The sequence below is a fragment of the Centrocercus urophasianus genome, unplaced genomic scaffold, assembly GCF_019232065.1.
Source record: "Centrocercus urophasianus isolate 14NV4802_14NV808 unplaced genomic scaffold, USGS_Curo_1.0 seq_17, whole genome shotgun sequence".
Lineage (NCBI taxonomy): Eukaryota > Metazoa > Chordata > Aves > Galliformes > Phasianidae > Centrocercus > Centrocercus urophasianus.
Genome location: NW_024884722.1, coordinates 13,848,354 through 13,862,065, shown reverse-complemented (window position 1 = coordinate 13,862,065; position 13,712 = coordinate 13,848,354). Strand labels below are relative to the sequence as shown.

The following is a 13,712-nucleotide window of genomic DNA, read 5'->3' as shown; positions in this document are numbered from 1 at the left end:
ACTAATGCCAGTGTTTTCTGCCAACTAGATACAACAGAACTTGCTGCTTTCACATGTTATGCTCTGTGTTTTCTTTTAAAAGAACATTCCCCCCAAAGATAGAAAAGTTTATCCCAAATCCTGCTGCACATTAGTCATAAATAAGCAGTACTATCAGATGCTAGACATAACTTTATTGAGAAATCTGTGTCACATAATAAGATGTGCATACATCTGTGTTTATGGACAAAATAAGACCGGTTTCCTTGCAAAAGAGATTTCCCCTTGCCCCCCCCCCAGTAAATATTTACACTTGTTGTAGTTGTAGGGTGGTGTCTAAACACAAAAACTTAAATACTTATTTGGTGAAAACACCCCGAAGTAGTACCATACCTCAATACTCTACATGTATAGTAACATTAAGTATGATACACTGAAGCATTATACAGAAGTTCTTTTAAGTTCTTGTATAGCACCAGTTATTGTCACAGAATAAAAATAATATTTTCTAGATGTAGTAGTTTCTTCAGATTTTGATAAAAATGGTGAGACACATAGGACCTAATTAAAGTGGGTGCAAGATATAAATGCTAAGTAAATCCACAAAAGCAATTTCAACAGCCTGAATGGCAAATATATAAAATATATTTGTTAAGATAACGTGAACAACCTTGTGGAGTTCTTTGCATTAGTAAAGCTTACACTACTTAAATTGTTCTGTCTTTCAAAGGCAAGGCGTGGCTTTAAGTAAATGTTAAATTTTTTGGTGGAGAACTTATTTCTGATAAGGTTATTGTCACATTCTTAAATCACTGTATTATTTAAATATAGGAGGTAACGATTAAATGTTTTTACATTTGGCAATTTCTAGAGAAATATTTCTTAAATTTATTAAAATAGAAACATATTTTTCTTCCTCAAGTGTAAGTAGGAACGCTACAATTAATGGCATGTTAAACATACATACAATAAGTAACAAAAGAAATCATCTTAAAAGTAGAACAAATGCAAGAAAATCCAGTTGAAGGCTGAGTTTTCCAGTGTCTAAACCAGAAGAGCACAAGTGTGAGTCTAGTGCTAATGTATGAGCATAAAAAATAACAAGAGTTTAACGCAAAGTACAGACAGACCTTGTGTTCAGTTAAGAAAGATGAGAAGTAGAAGGCCTGTGATGGTATGTATTGCCATCATTGACAAGAGAAAAGGAGAATCTTTTCTTTTAAGCATTGAAAAAACTACAATTTATCACGTATACATGCATTTTTGTCAACTACAATAGTACAATCTGCAAAATATCACAGATGTGCACATTCCCATCTTTCTCCATCATTAGAACATGCCAGGGCAATTAGTTCACATCTGCTTTTCCCAAAATTTAACTTTTCTTCTTTTTAAAACACATTTTCAGCAAATCACTTTCAGGACAGAGCTCCTTTTATCTGTTTCTTACCCATTCCTACTTCTCTTCCAATACTACTATTGTTTCCTCTGGTAGAATTATTTGTAATCTTAATTAACTTGTAGGTTTAAGATCTTGACCTTGCATGAACCTGGGTAGCTCAACAAACTTTAGCTAAAGCACTGCTTTTCATTGCTGTTTAGATATCTGTAAGCATAAGCTCTATAAATAGGTTAGCACCAAAGTTTTACAAGATGCATATCCAAAGTTAATACAGTTATATTCTATTTAATGCTGCTGGAGCACTGCAATTTACAAGAGCAACCTCAGGAGCAAAGATGTGCCTACATACATACATATACAACTGGCAAAGTGATTTTTGTACCAAACACAGAAAAAGAGCAACTCATGTTTACTCTCTTCACAACACCATGGAGGCAGCAGCAAAGCAACAAAGTGGTAATATTTAGATTCATGTGGAAATATGAATGTGTACTTTCATGTGGATACAAGTTAGTTCAGTGACAGTAAAATCAAAAGAAAAAAAAAAATCACAACATGGTATTCTTCTGCTTTCATAGTATGCTCGAATGAAATGATAGCCAGTTATTATGTCAAACATGTTTTTATAATACTCAACATAAAAGTGAAAACCACCAACAGGCAACAGATAGCAGAGGCGTCCCTGAATTATATGCACATGGTGACAGGATACAAATGTACTTTGTTTATATAAAAATATATTCAACATTTAATGAAACATAGTCTGAACAATTCTAGGCCAATTTTGCAACAGAAGCTGCAAGCATAACTTGCTTCCACAGTACTTTGCAGATATTTTGCCTGTAGGCTAATTATTTTTTTATGCAAAAGGACAGTGACAAAATTAGTCTCTCTTTACTTTTACCTTTATCCACTTGCCAAGGAATCATACTTCATTAGAATCACAGAATTGGTCAGCTTTTTTACTATTTCACATTAAGTAATATACCCATTTCAAACTGAGACAATATTTAAAGTCACTTAAGCATTTGCTTGGGAATTGGTTCAGGAAGTAAAGTCAATTTAATCCTGTTTTATACTCTATACTTGGAATAGAACAGACGAAATTTAAATAATTACTGAAATGTTGCCTTCATTCTGCGCAGCGTGTCCTGGATTTTCCGAGAATGTTTTTCTGCTGGTATATGATGGAAGTTGGCACAGTTGTCAGCTGCCAAAGCAGAAATATCTGCATCCTTAAAACGAGTTATTCTTTGTCTGAGGTAAGATTGCAGCTTGTAATCTGGTGTAAATGTATAAGGATTCTCTTGAAAAGCATGAACTTGGCTCACAACTTTTGCAATATTTCTTGAAAGAAAATATGACAAAAAAAAAAAAAAAAAAAAGATGAGTTTCTTTTGCAGTTGACAGAAGAAGAAAAGTTTAAAGGAAATACAAAGGCCATTGAACATTTACTTCTACAGTATCTGTCCACTTTGTTTGATGTCAAAATGACTGAACTGATTTAATTTGCTAGATGGGAAATGCGCTAGCTCTCATTGTCTCATTAGATAATATTCTACATACAGCTATAATAATTACCTAAGTTTAGTCCACTTGTGAGCTCCATTTGTCATTGTGAATCCTCCAGTTTCAAGTTGTTGGACATGCATAGCTAAAACATGGGCTGATGGAATTGTTGGAAGTGTTTTGAATCTTTCTCCTTCCATCAAACACAAGCTGTCACTTTTTAGAAAGACCTATTGAGAAGATGTACGCAGATTAGTAATGTATTACATTTAAGGCTAGTCTTCATAAGAAGTTCTCCACTTCAAATGCTGAGCACTACATATCAATTTTTTCATAAATCCCTGTTTACAGCCAAAATTGCATTTTCAAACTTTTCAGTACAGACTACATCCAGAAAACTCCAGTAGAATTCTTCAGGAAAAAGTATTTAATTTCACAGTTTGCTTTGAAAAAACTTTCTTGATTCTTAGTCACAAGGATACATTTTTGAGAAAAACTGAGGTGAAAATGCAAACCTAGACCAAGACACAACAGTCCTACAATAATTTAAAATCTCCTTTGTGATTCAAAATATTAATTTTGGCTTTCATCCTGCAGAGGTACTCCTTTAGTTAGAACTTGAGTCTCCTCAATCCCAAATTAATATTTTATGTTAAAGACTTTATACTATACCTCAACAGCCTTGAGTTCTTCCATTATTTCAGCTACTTTTGCAGGTAAAATTTTCCAGGCCTTATAATAAAAGAAAACACATTTTTATTTCCCATATTAATGCCCAAATTTGAACAAGATTATTTTAGGCAAAAATAGTTACAACAGAGAGTCCCAAACTTACTGGCAACTGTCGTACAATAAGATTTTCCAAGCCTGCTAGGATTTGCATCGCAGTAGCAAAATTTCTTTGTTCATAGCAGGACTTTGCTATGAGAAGAAATTTTGATAACAAGCTCACCTGCATCTGGAAAAAAATAATTAGGATATACCATTTTTTTTTTCAGCTCACGTGCATTTAGAAGCTATTAAATTCAGTCACTTGCTAGGAATATGCTTTAATGGTATATTGTCTGAGCTTGGAATTGGAAATAGGCCTAATGATTCCATGGAATGAAGTATCCTTGCAAGTCTTGGAAGGTGCTAAGTCCAAGGCTTATTGCTGGTAATTTCTCAGTTCCATTGCTCTTACAAAGCTGAAAAGTCACTAAAAGTAAACTCCAGGAGGAAAATGAAGACTAACATAATACTTCCCATTGAAATATGCTTACATACAGTACCTGTTACTGGTAATACACATTTAAAAGCTGTCAAAACACATTGACTTCATAGGACCAATCAGTACCACATTGTCTGTTAGAAAAACATATTTAGAATACATTCCACTAGGATTTAAAACATTTGTTTAAAATTTTCTATCTCATATGTGGTTTGAGAAATATTAAAAATAGGGAAGCTTGTTAAAAACCCAATAAATAATCAAACAGAAACAGCAACAAGGAAATTGAGAGGTTTAGTGTATGACCTCTGAGAGATAAAATAAATAAATGTGAGCAGATGCAGACTCAGATTTTTCACAGTGGTTAGAAAGAAATCAACTGGTAGCTGCCTAGTACAAATAGAGACACACATTTACTTAGATATTATTCAGTTTGGAAGCCAAAACACTAATCAAGTTGAACAGATGACTTTCTGCTAAACTATAAAGAAGGCATATAAGCAGTATACACAATTCTGAGATTTCAATTAATCGCAGTATTCAACTACTGTTTGGTTTTGACAAAAACAGTATCTGCCCAGGCAGAAACCTGATTACATATTTCTGAAATGTACCATAAATCTACAAAATGACTGAAAATAAGAAAAGTAAAAGAGAAGACGACAGAGGTAGTCTCTTTCAGAAACTCCTATCAGAATTGTTGACTGTAGTAACTCCACCACTGTTTTGGTCTTTTCTTTCACTGATGCCTTTGTTAAAATCTTTCACATCTTCTCCTCAGGCAACCCCCTTCTTACTTCCTATCAGGTTTTAAAACCTGCAAAGCATCCAAAACAGAAGCTCACAATGACAACAAAAAAAGTTGATAACTGCCTATTCATAGGCGCATTTCAAAAGAGTTCTTGCAGACTCTCTACATAGAGAGTCATACATTAAACATTAATACATATGTATACACATTAACATATAAATATTTCATAATAACACAACAAAACAACAACAAACCTTAGATGTATGACACGTTACAATTTCAGCAGCAACCCAGGTGCTGACACTGTCTGCATTTCTTAGTAATTGTACAAGGTATTGGTCTTGTATACACTTTGATAGAAATAGATTACAGACTTTAAAGGAAACTTCCTCAGTAGAAATGGCTCTATAAAAAGATAGAAGACAAAGATAAGTCATTCTGACTTTGGGTTTTCAAGGAAAATTCTGATTCTGAAGGAATGATACCAAATTCTAATCATTTACAATAATTTTGCAGTGCTTGTAGGTTTGGCTTTATGATATTTTTTACATAGGGAGCTATGTTACTTTCTCTTGTAATTACAAGATAATCATGTATGATTACACAAAAACTACACACAGTAGACATTTCTGCTTATAAAGACATCATCATCATAATCAAATAAAACAAACTGTTCAGCCAGAAACACAACTAATGAAACAACAGCCAGTAATTTCAGCTTATCTAGAACTAGCTACCATTAAAGAAATTGAACCTGATACATTGTGGCTTCACACTGTTACCCCATGTCTGAAGCCCAAATCAGTATAAACCAGTTGATTTAAGCTTTGCCCTTCAACAATCCATAAAAAAGGATCCCGTGACATAAAAGTCTACTACAGGCAATGTTTATAACAAGCACTTATTGGAAATCATCTGAATCCACTGAGTATGTGAGAACTAGAGCATAAATCTAATATAATTGGCTCCATGTGACCAGATGAAAACATTAACTACCATTTAGCAAATCATGTTAAATAGGTTGGTGACCATTCTACATTTGAACTACTAAAGGAAAATTCTTTTGTACCTGTGAAGACTGATACTTCATCTACCTTACAGTACAAAATGAATGTTGCACAGAGAAGCTGTGGAGTGTCCATCCACATTCAGAACATTACTGCACACTAACATTAGGCTCTAGCCAGCTTTACTTCAAGGAGCTGGGCTGAACTGCTCTTCCTGGGAGTTCTTTTCCAACCCCAGCTATTCTGAGATTACAATGATCATCTCTATCACACTTACCCAGACACATTCACACATGTTATCAAGCAGACTGTTTCAGTAATGCTGAAATTTCTTCCCTCAAAACAAAAAATGTCTGAAGCGACCCCCACAGTGTAAGTCTTCAGAAATAGTTTGGTGGAATCCATTTTAGATTTCAAAGAAATCATCTTGAATACATGCAGAGGTGCATATATATAAACAAACTCTCCTGAATTTCAGAAACTTACATAGCCAGAACATCTATTTGGTCAAAAGAAAATATGAAATATTTTAAATATTTCTCTCTTCCTGGATATATTAAAGGTGTAACAAGTTATACATGAGTAAAATAGAGGAACAATTAAAATAGGAAACTTACTTCTGTACAGCAACACATTTATCTTTAACACCAAGTGCTCTTGAATTCAGAAAGTGTACTGGATGACATTTATGAAATAATTCCTAAACAGAAAGAACAAGATGTATCTGTTTTCAGATCCAGCAATTCTTTTAAAATGTTAGAGGATGAAAATGGCAGATTTATTTTTTCATTCTTCTTTGTTCTCTCTTCAGCAAATTTATCAGATGGATCACTGCCTAAGAATAGTATTAGCCCATTCTGCACTTTACTGTAGAGATTTCAAGAGAAAAATGAAGTATTTTATCCAAAGAATAATGAAACAGTGAAAGCCTACTAAGCTTGAAATGAGGTAGGAAAAGGTAGAGAAAGGAGACTGAGTATATATCAAGAAGATAGATAAAATTTGCACTTCCAAGTAAGCCTAATCCTTTGTACCTGTTGCAGTAATGTCAGCTGACAACAAAGCTGTTGCACACTGTATTCTGTTAAAAGATATGGTCCCACTTCATCTGCTTTAGCAAAGGAGACTGGGAATTCTTCTGTAAAACTGCTATAGCATGGCTTTGGCAAAACCGATGAAATAGTGTACAGTCGCTCTCTCTGATAATGTGCAATTGGTCCCATACCTTTGGAAAGTTTCCAGTTAAAGTTCTGTAGAAAAAAATACGTAAAGCTACAACTTCTCTAAAGCCAACATAAGCTCCCCTCGATTTAATCATCTGGAATGTTTTGTCTGAGAAACACCTTTGTGGAGACAAAACTCTTCAGTTCATCTTCAAGGCTAGACCTGAATTGATTTATTCATAATTCTATTCTAAGCAAGTATAATATGCAGAATCAGTGAGTCTGAGCAGGAGGCTGCTGGACCTCAACTAACAATCAGTATTTTAAAATTTTCTATGTATTCAAGCTCACAGATACATAATGGCATATATTCCCAAATTTTACACATTATATTCACTTCTTAGGTCTCAGTATTTCTTGTACTTTTTCTTTCATATCAAACAGTGCTTCCCAAATGAATACTCATTTTTTTCATTTTTTTCCCTTCTTTCAGCTTTCAGTATCATTACGATGCAATAAAAATAAAATAAATTCATATTTTCCCTGCTTGTCTTGCCTTTCATTGACAGAATCCCCAATATAATCCATAGAATTCTGCAACTTTATCAAGAATGTGATTCTAAATTCAACTTGAACACTATTGATACGCTTAATTTTCACGCATCATTCTGGTCACTTTGCAAAAAGATCTTTTTTCAGTGGAAGTCTATAGTATATTCCAGCTTCTGAGGTTACCTTTCAGAAGCAGACTATACAAACCAGTTAATAGAGCTCAGGTCAGTTTTTGCTACAAACTTTCTAGAGTTCTAGAAAGAAATGCCACATCCCCCAAGACTACTTTCCTGTATTTATAGCCTTACACATATATATAACTAAGTAAGTATTAATGTTTGACAAGTAGGAAAAAAAAAAAGGTTTTAAGTATCTGAGTCACACTCTAGTATCAAGAATAAAGAGTTTCAACTCCTCTCAAAATTTGGATGATCTGATCTATTATTACTGAAACAGTTGATAAGAGCGTGTTTAAGACAAAATAAAACCCATATTTCTATAACTATTTGGGCTTCAAAATAAAATTTATTTCAGAATAAAACTGAAAATGGAAGTATACAAATATTACTAAACCAGGATGTAGACCCTGAGCTGGATATTCTATATTTTTAGTCAGAAAACAGTATATGGAAACGTCTTCCGTGCAGTGCAGTCTAAAGACAGGACATACCTTTCTGAACATATCTTCTGAGAGCTTTTTACATATGGAGTGTAATGTTTTTCTGTCCTCCTCCTCTTCTTCTTCACCTTTCTCCATACTGGAGCACTGCTGAGAACTTCCACTTTTCCTGGCAGAAGCATCCTCAAGCAATGACAAAAAGTGCTCACCATACCCATTTAATGGAGCAACCTGTAAACACAAAACAAGCTAATAGAACATCGAACGCAATTTCTGATCAATTACAAGCAAGACAAAAAATACTTACAGGATTCAGGTCTGCACAAAAACAGCAAAACCAGCTGTTAAAAACAGTATTGTCTTTTTTGTACTTTAATTGTAATAAGGACAGATCATTTTTTTTATAACAACACCACCATACATACACCATATATATATATATTTTTCTTTCTTTGAAGCTTCCGTTGAAGTTTCTGCTTTACCTTGGAAGCAATAAATTCTTTTAGGGTACATAAAAGGCTCGCATTTGTTGCAAAGTCTACATTGTAGCAGTCTTCAATCCAAGCCTGCAGGATGTAGAAACTGCGGTTACATATTTTGGTAAGTGATGAGGAGGGATCCAGGCTTGCACTAGTGAGAAGAAAATAAAAATTATTGCATCAGTATTAATACCCAATTCCAATTTAAAAATAAATGCTGGAAAGTCTGTAAGTGATGTAGTATTGACAGGACTATCTTATTCTTATGCTTCATGTCTCCAGAATTCATGACCCTATAGAAACAAAGTTGGCATTGTACTTACAACTCAACACTGAACAACTAGGCAAAGTAAGACTCAGAATCCAGAAGATTAAAGAAGATAGCATATTGCCAAATATAGCACTTGCTCCAATTTCACTCTCACATGCCAACAGAATCTTACGAAAACGAACATCAAAAACAGAATTTAATTAAGTAGTTATTTTCAGAAACAGCTATTTGCCATTGGGAGGGCGAGGGGGAGTGAAGGGGGGAAATCAATTGTGCTTTGATAGTATTTTTCATAGGAAACTACTGTACCTGGATAAAGTGCTGCTAATTCGATCAAGAATAAACTGCAAAAATTCTTCTTGTGTGCAGAAATAGCGAAACGTGTAGAGAAACTGCTGCACATAGCCTTCTAAAAATGCATTTCTGTGAAGCACAAGAAAAGCTTCAGACAAGCAAGAACACAATTTCTTCTCATGTAAAGCAATGGCAAAAATCTTCAAAATATCAATAGCAGAGATTTAAGTCTCTCAAACTCTACAGAAATTTTAGGTTTGTTTTTGTTCTCTTTTTACACATCAATATTTTAATTGTCCACAGTAATATCATAATTTGATTTTAAAAGAAACTTCTCTATTTTGAATCTTGTGGAGAACTTTTGACATTTTTATTATAATCAAAAGTTGTATTCAGCAGAAGAGCACATTTAATGCCATTGTTTCAATTATCTCAGTTGATGCCATTTTAAGATTTCCATTATAAGAGCATAAAAGGTATATATTTTAAACAAGAAAATGGAGACTGATGGAGACTCATGTGGTACTCCATACTATTACTGCTGGGGTACCTTAGAAGGACACTGTTCTCACCTCAGTTGAGGGTTAAAGGACATATTTTTCCCAACCTTGGCCCTGAGACAAGGTTGCAATCTTTCTCAGTCCCAAGGATAGTAAATCAGAACCTGTACATTTTCACATCTAGACCACATTAGTAAGAATGTTCAAATTATATGTTTTGAAGAATTATTAAATAACAAAGCCATGTTTCCATGGCAACTGTTAGAGCTAAACTTCAAATAAGTGGAGGATAAATAAAGATTAAAGTTATTAATTCTCGATTTAGTATCAATTGCTTCAGTTTTAAACAAACTCAAAGTTAGCAGTTTGGCTTATTTCCTATAAGATTGTCTTTTGACATTTCTATGCCCATTTCTGCAAATAAACATGCACAGAAATAACACTGAACTATATACAAGAAAGGATAATTTATGTAGCGCTGAGTAACCAAGATTTATCACATGCACGGATTTTCTTATTTTTTTTTTAGTAAATATTCTTATTCCCCCTCTCAATTAAGGATGCAAGTACAAAGCACACTATACCTAGAATATAAATAAGCCATTAAACCAAGTGGTGTCCCAGCCTGCAGAACTTTTATTCCATTGTGTTTACTGCACTTGTGTTTCTCTGTGTTATAGTAAACAAGCATTGATGACTCATCTGTAGGAGCCACATCCATGGTGTCAGTTCTCCCGAAGTGAATGATGGTAGGAAGTGCACTGGATTCCACACCCCATTGTTCTGCATACATTATCTGCTCAGAGAGGCAAAGCCATGTAAGAATAAAACACAAGAAAATAGATGCTTTTTGCATTATAGCATAAATGCAAAATACACCCTATTCAATCAAGAGCCAAACAGCATTTTAATTTTTTTTTTTTTTAATAATAATACCAGTATCAACTATCTTTAATTTAATCATTCTCTCATGGTTAATTTGACACTTCAGCACAAACCACTTCACAGCTCATACTCATGACTTAAGTGGCCAAGGACACTGATGCAGTGTTGAAATTACAAAAAAAAAAAAAAAAAAAAAAGCAACAAAGCAAAATAAAGTCAGACTTGCCTGCACATACTTCTTCACCAATTCAAGAAACTGCACCCTTGATTTCATCTCTTGTAGTTGTCCTCTCAACTTGGGCAACATAGATTTAGTTTCAGGACCTTTGAATTGAAAGCACACAAAGTATAAAAACAGCAATTATTCTGATACACAGGGAAAAATCCTTAAATGACATACTAGACACCCGACAAAGTGCAAGGTGTTGCAATTGGGTGGATGCAATCCCAGATAAGCATGCAGACAAGGAGAAGAACTCATTGGGAACAGCCCTATGAGAAGGACTAAGTCCTGAAGGACAAGCCATTCTATGATTTTATTTCTGGCAAGTTACTGTAATCTTACCTTTGTTTCTTCTTTCTTTCTGCAATAGTTTCTGGTAAAACTTTATGGTCTTTCTGTAATTTTTGGTCTCCATCATTAGTAATTGTTCTAGTTCCTATTTAGAGAGAGAAAGGATTCTATTCATAAAGGCAAACACAAAGTTCTGGTAGGAAACTGAAGTTTTAGTGGAGTTTTATTGGGAAAAATGAACAACCAAATAGACAAGAATATGATATTAGTCAAGAAAAAATGCCTTCTACACCTGTGCTTACAGGAAAATTACAGAAAACATCACCTGTTCCCAGAAAAGCATTAGGTACATCGTAGTTCTACATATTATGAACTATAGCTGGTCTGTGTGTGATGAGACAGCATTTAAATTTGTCTGAATTCACTTATATAAATATGCTTTATGATTGCACTTATCTGGTTATTTTCAAGAGCATTTTTAAAAAAACCTGACACTCAGAAGCCATCCAGAACTCAAAGCAATGAGCTCTGAAATCTGTGTACACCCCAGGAATGCTCTGTTAAGCAATGGACCTGGATTTGCAGGGAGAACTGAATGTCTGACTGAAAGCAATCATTTCCAGATCAGTACGGTGCATTATATTATGCAATCAAGTCAGAGGGCAGTCAGGAGTGCTACTCTATAAATAAAGGACACATCAATTTTGAAGTTCAGTTTACATATTTTGTGTTTATCTGCTTTATACAATTAAGAAAAACAGAAAGCTGAAATGTCTACTGTTATATAATTTAAGCAGTAAAGTATCTCCTGCTTATCACATATAACAGATCAAGTTTAACGTAAACATTTACTTGTTTGCACATCAAAGATTTCGTTATTTTACCAATCAATGAAAAATGGGCCATCCATGTTGGGTTCAGCTTCTGACTTGTTATGGAACAACTAACATTATGCGTGTTGGGGTTTTTAAATACGGTGGCTTTTGCATTTGGGTCCTAAGCTATCATTGACCCAGTTACATGAAACAGCATTTCAAATGGAATAAGTTCACTGAATGCAGAAGGCAGAACTCCCACAAGCAGAGTGATCAGAAAACACATAGCTCAGAGCTAACATTTCAAACAACAGATTGGTAAATAGGTTAGCCTTAATGGGATGGACTTACTAGAAACTAATTTGAGTTTGAGAAAAATCTGTCACTGTTTTTCACAAAAGCTCAAAAGGTTTAAAACCATGGTTCATTAGCAGTAAGTCACACAATGTCCTGTGGATTTTTAAAAGAACTACCATTTACATAGTCACCATATAGAGAATAGTGAAACCACAGAAAAGCTATTATGAAGATTCTGAATTAGAAACAGCCTGCTTTTATTTAAAGGTTTGTTTTTATTTCAACAGTTAAAGTGAAAACAGGATGCTGATTAAAAGAACATAATCACACACGCACACACAAGCGCACACAAAAGAAATCAGAAAGAGTGGCTATTTTCTAATGTTTGAAATCTGATGGCTATTTGAGGAAGTGACTTGTCCCTTAAATTACTTAGGGGAGTAGCAGTGAAGTCAGTAGTCATGTTATAGGCCTAGAATAGAAACATTTTTGATTCAGCCATATATTCAGTTGTTATTTGATAAAGTTCTGCATCCTCTGAAGTGCATTTAACTTTATGGGATGCTTTTCTATAGAATGTTGTTTAGTCTAGGGAACAAAGTAATCATAGAGTGGCTTTGTTTAAATGGGAAATTTGTAATTTTCAAACTGTTCTGAAGCATGAGTTTTTACATGCTGAAGAGTGGTTCCCTGAAAGTATGTAGAATATTGGCAGAAGAGAAGGAAAAAGAGAAAAGGAATGAGAGAGGAAAAGCTGCAAGCAGAATATGAAAAACCTTTGCTAGAAACCTTATAGTCACAGGTTGGACTCAGAGAAGTTTGATGGAGACTGACAGGTAACTTCTGAGATCTAGAGGAAAAACTATGCGGGCAAAGAAGAAAAGGGCAAAGGCTAAAGGAGAAGGCTTGGGGCTGCAGAGAATTGGAAGCAAGCTTATCAGAGTACAGAAAAAAAACCAAACTTATTGTGATAGCAAACTGGGATATCCCTCTGGAGAAACAGCCACTTTCATAGCTGAATTCTTGCTGTGCTGCAAGGACTTGAACTGATTTGCCTGGATGTGTTCTGTATGAAGGAGAGCTAAATCAGCAGCTCCTGGACCAGAGGTGATGGGAGGCAGGTGATATGCAGTAGCTTGTGGAAGGAGCAATATAGATGTGGGAGAAGATGCAAAAAAGTAGGAAAAAAGACTGCAAGTTTTAAGAGAAAACTAAGCAAACCGCAAGCTATTAATGTGATTTTGAATAAAAATCAAACTTTTCGAAATGTAGATGAATTTTTGCAGAGCTTTAGAACTGCAAAGAACTATGTTTAAAACCTACAGAGTAAAGCATTATTTGTTTTCATAACATCTGAAAGTGTCATCTTTGACCCATAAATGGCTTGCATTTTGTGCTGCTGCTTCAGGTTTAAATATGGGAGGATAGGCTTGAGATGGAGCAGTCTACGTTGCAAGGCAGGCAG

General features: G+C 34.5%; 1 protein-coding gene across 1 annotated transcript in view; it reads right to left on the bottom strand.

The window, feature by feature from the left end:
• Positions 1-279: 279 nt before the first annotated feature.
• The window catches only part of KNDC1 (kinase non-catalytic C-lobe domain containing 1), a 58,888-nt gene continuing 45,455 nt past the window's right edge, over positions 280-13,712 (bottom strand). Inside the window, exons 18-30 of the mRNA XM_042818847.1 lie at positions 11,187-11,280; positions 10,848-10,945; positions 10,321-10,532; positions 9,252-9,365; positions 8,675-8,822; positions 8,244-8,423; positions 6,893-7,108; positions 6,476-6,558; positions 5,106-5,256; positions 3,726-3,848; positions 3,563-3,622; positions 2,963-3,120; positions 280-2,728 (exon numbers count right to left, since the gene is read on the bottom strand). Coding sequence (XP_042674781.1) covers positions 2,497-2,728; positions 2,963-3,120; positions 3,563-3,622; positions 3,726-3,848; positions 5,106-5,256; positions 6,476-6,558; positions 6,893-7,108; positions 8,244-8,423; positions 8,675-8,822; positions 9,252-9,365; positions 10,321-10,532; positions 10,848-10,945; positions 11,187-11,280 — 1,869 coding nt within the window. The 3' untranslated portion in view covers positions 280-2,496. The remainder of the gene's footprint in view (positions 2,729-2,962; positions 3,121-3,562; positions 3,623-3,725; positions 3,849-5,105; positions 5,257-6,475; positions 6,559-6,892; positions 7,109-8,243; positions 8,424-8,674; positions 8,823-9,251; positions 9,366-10,320; positions 10,533-10,847; positions 10,946-11,186; positions 11,281-13,712) is intronic.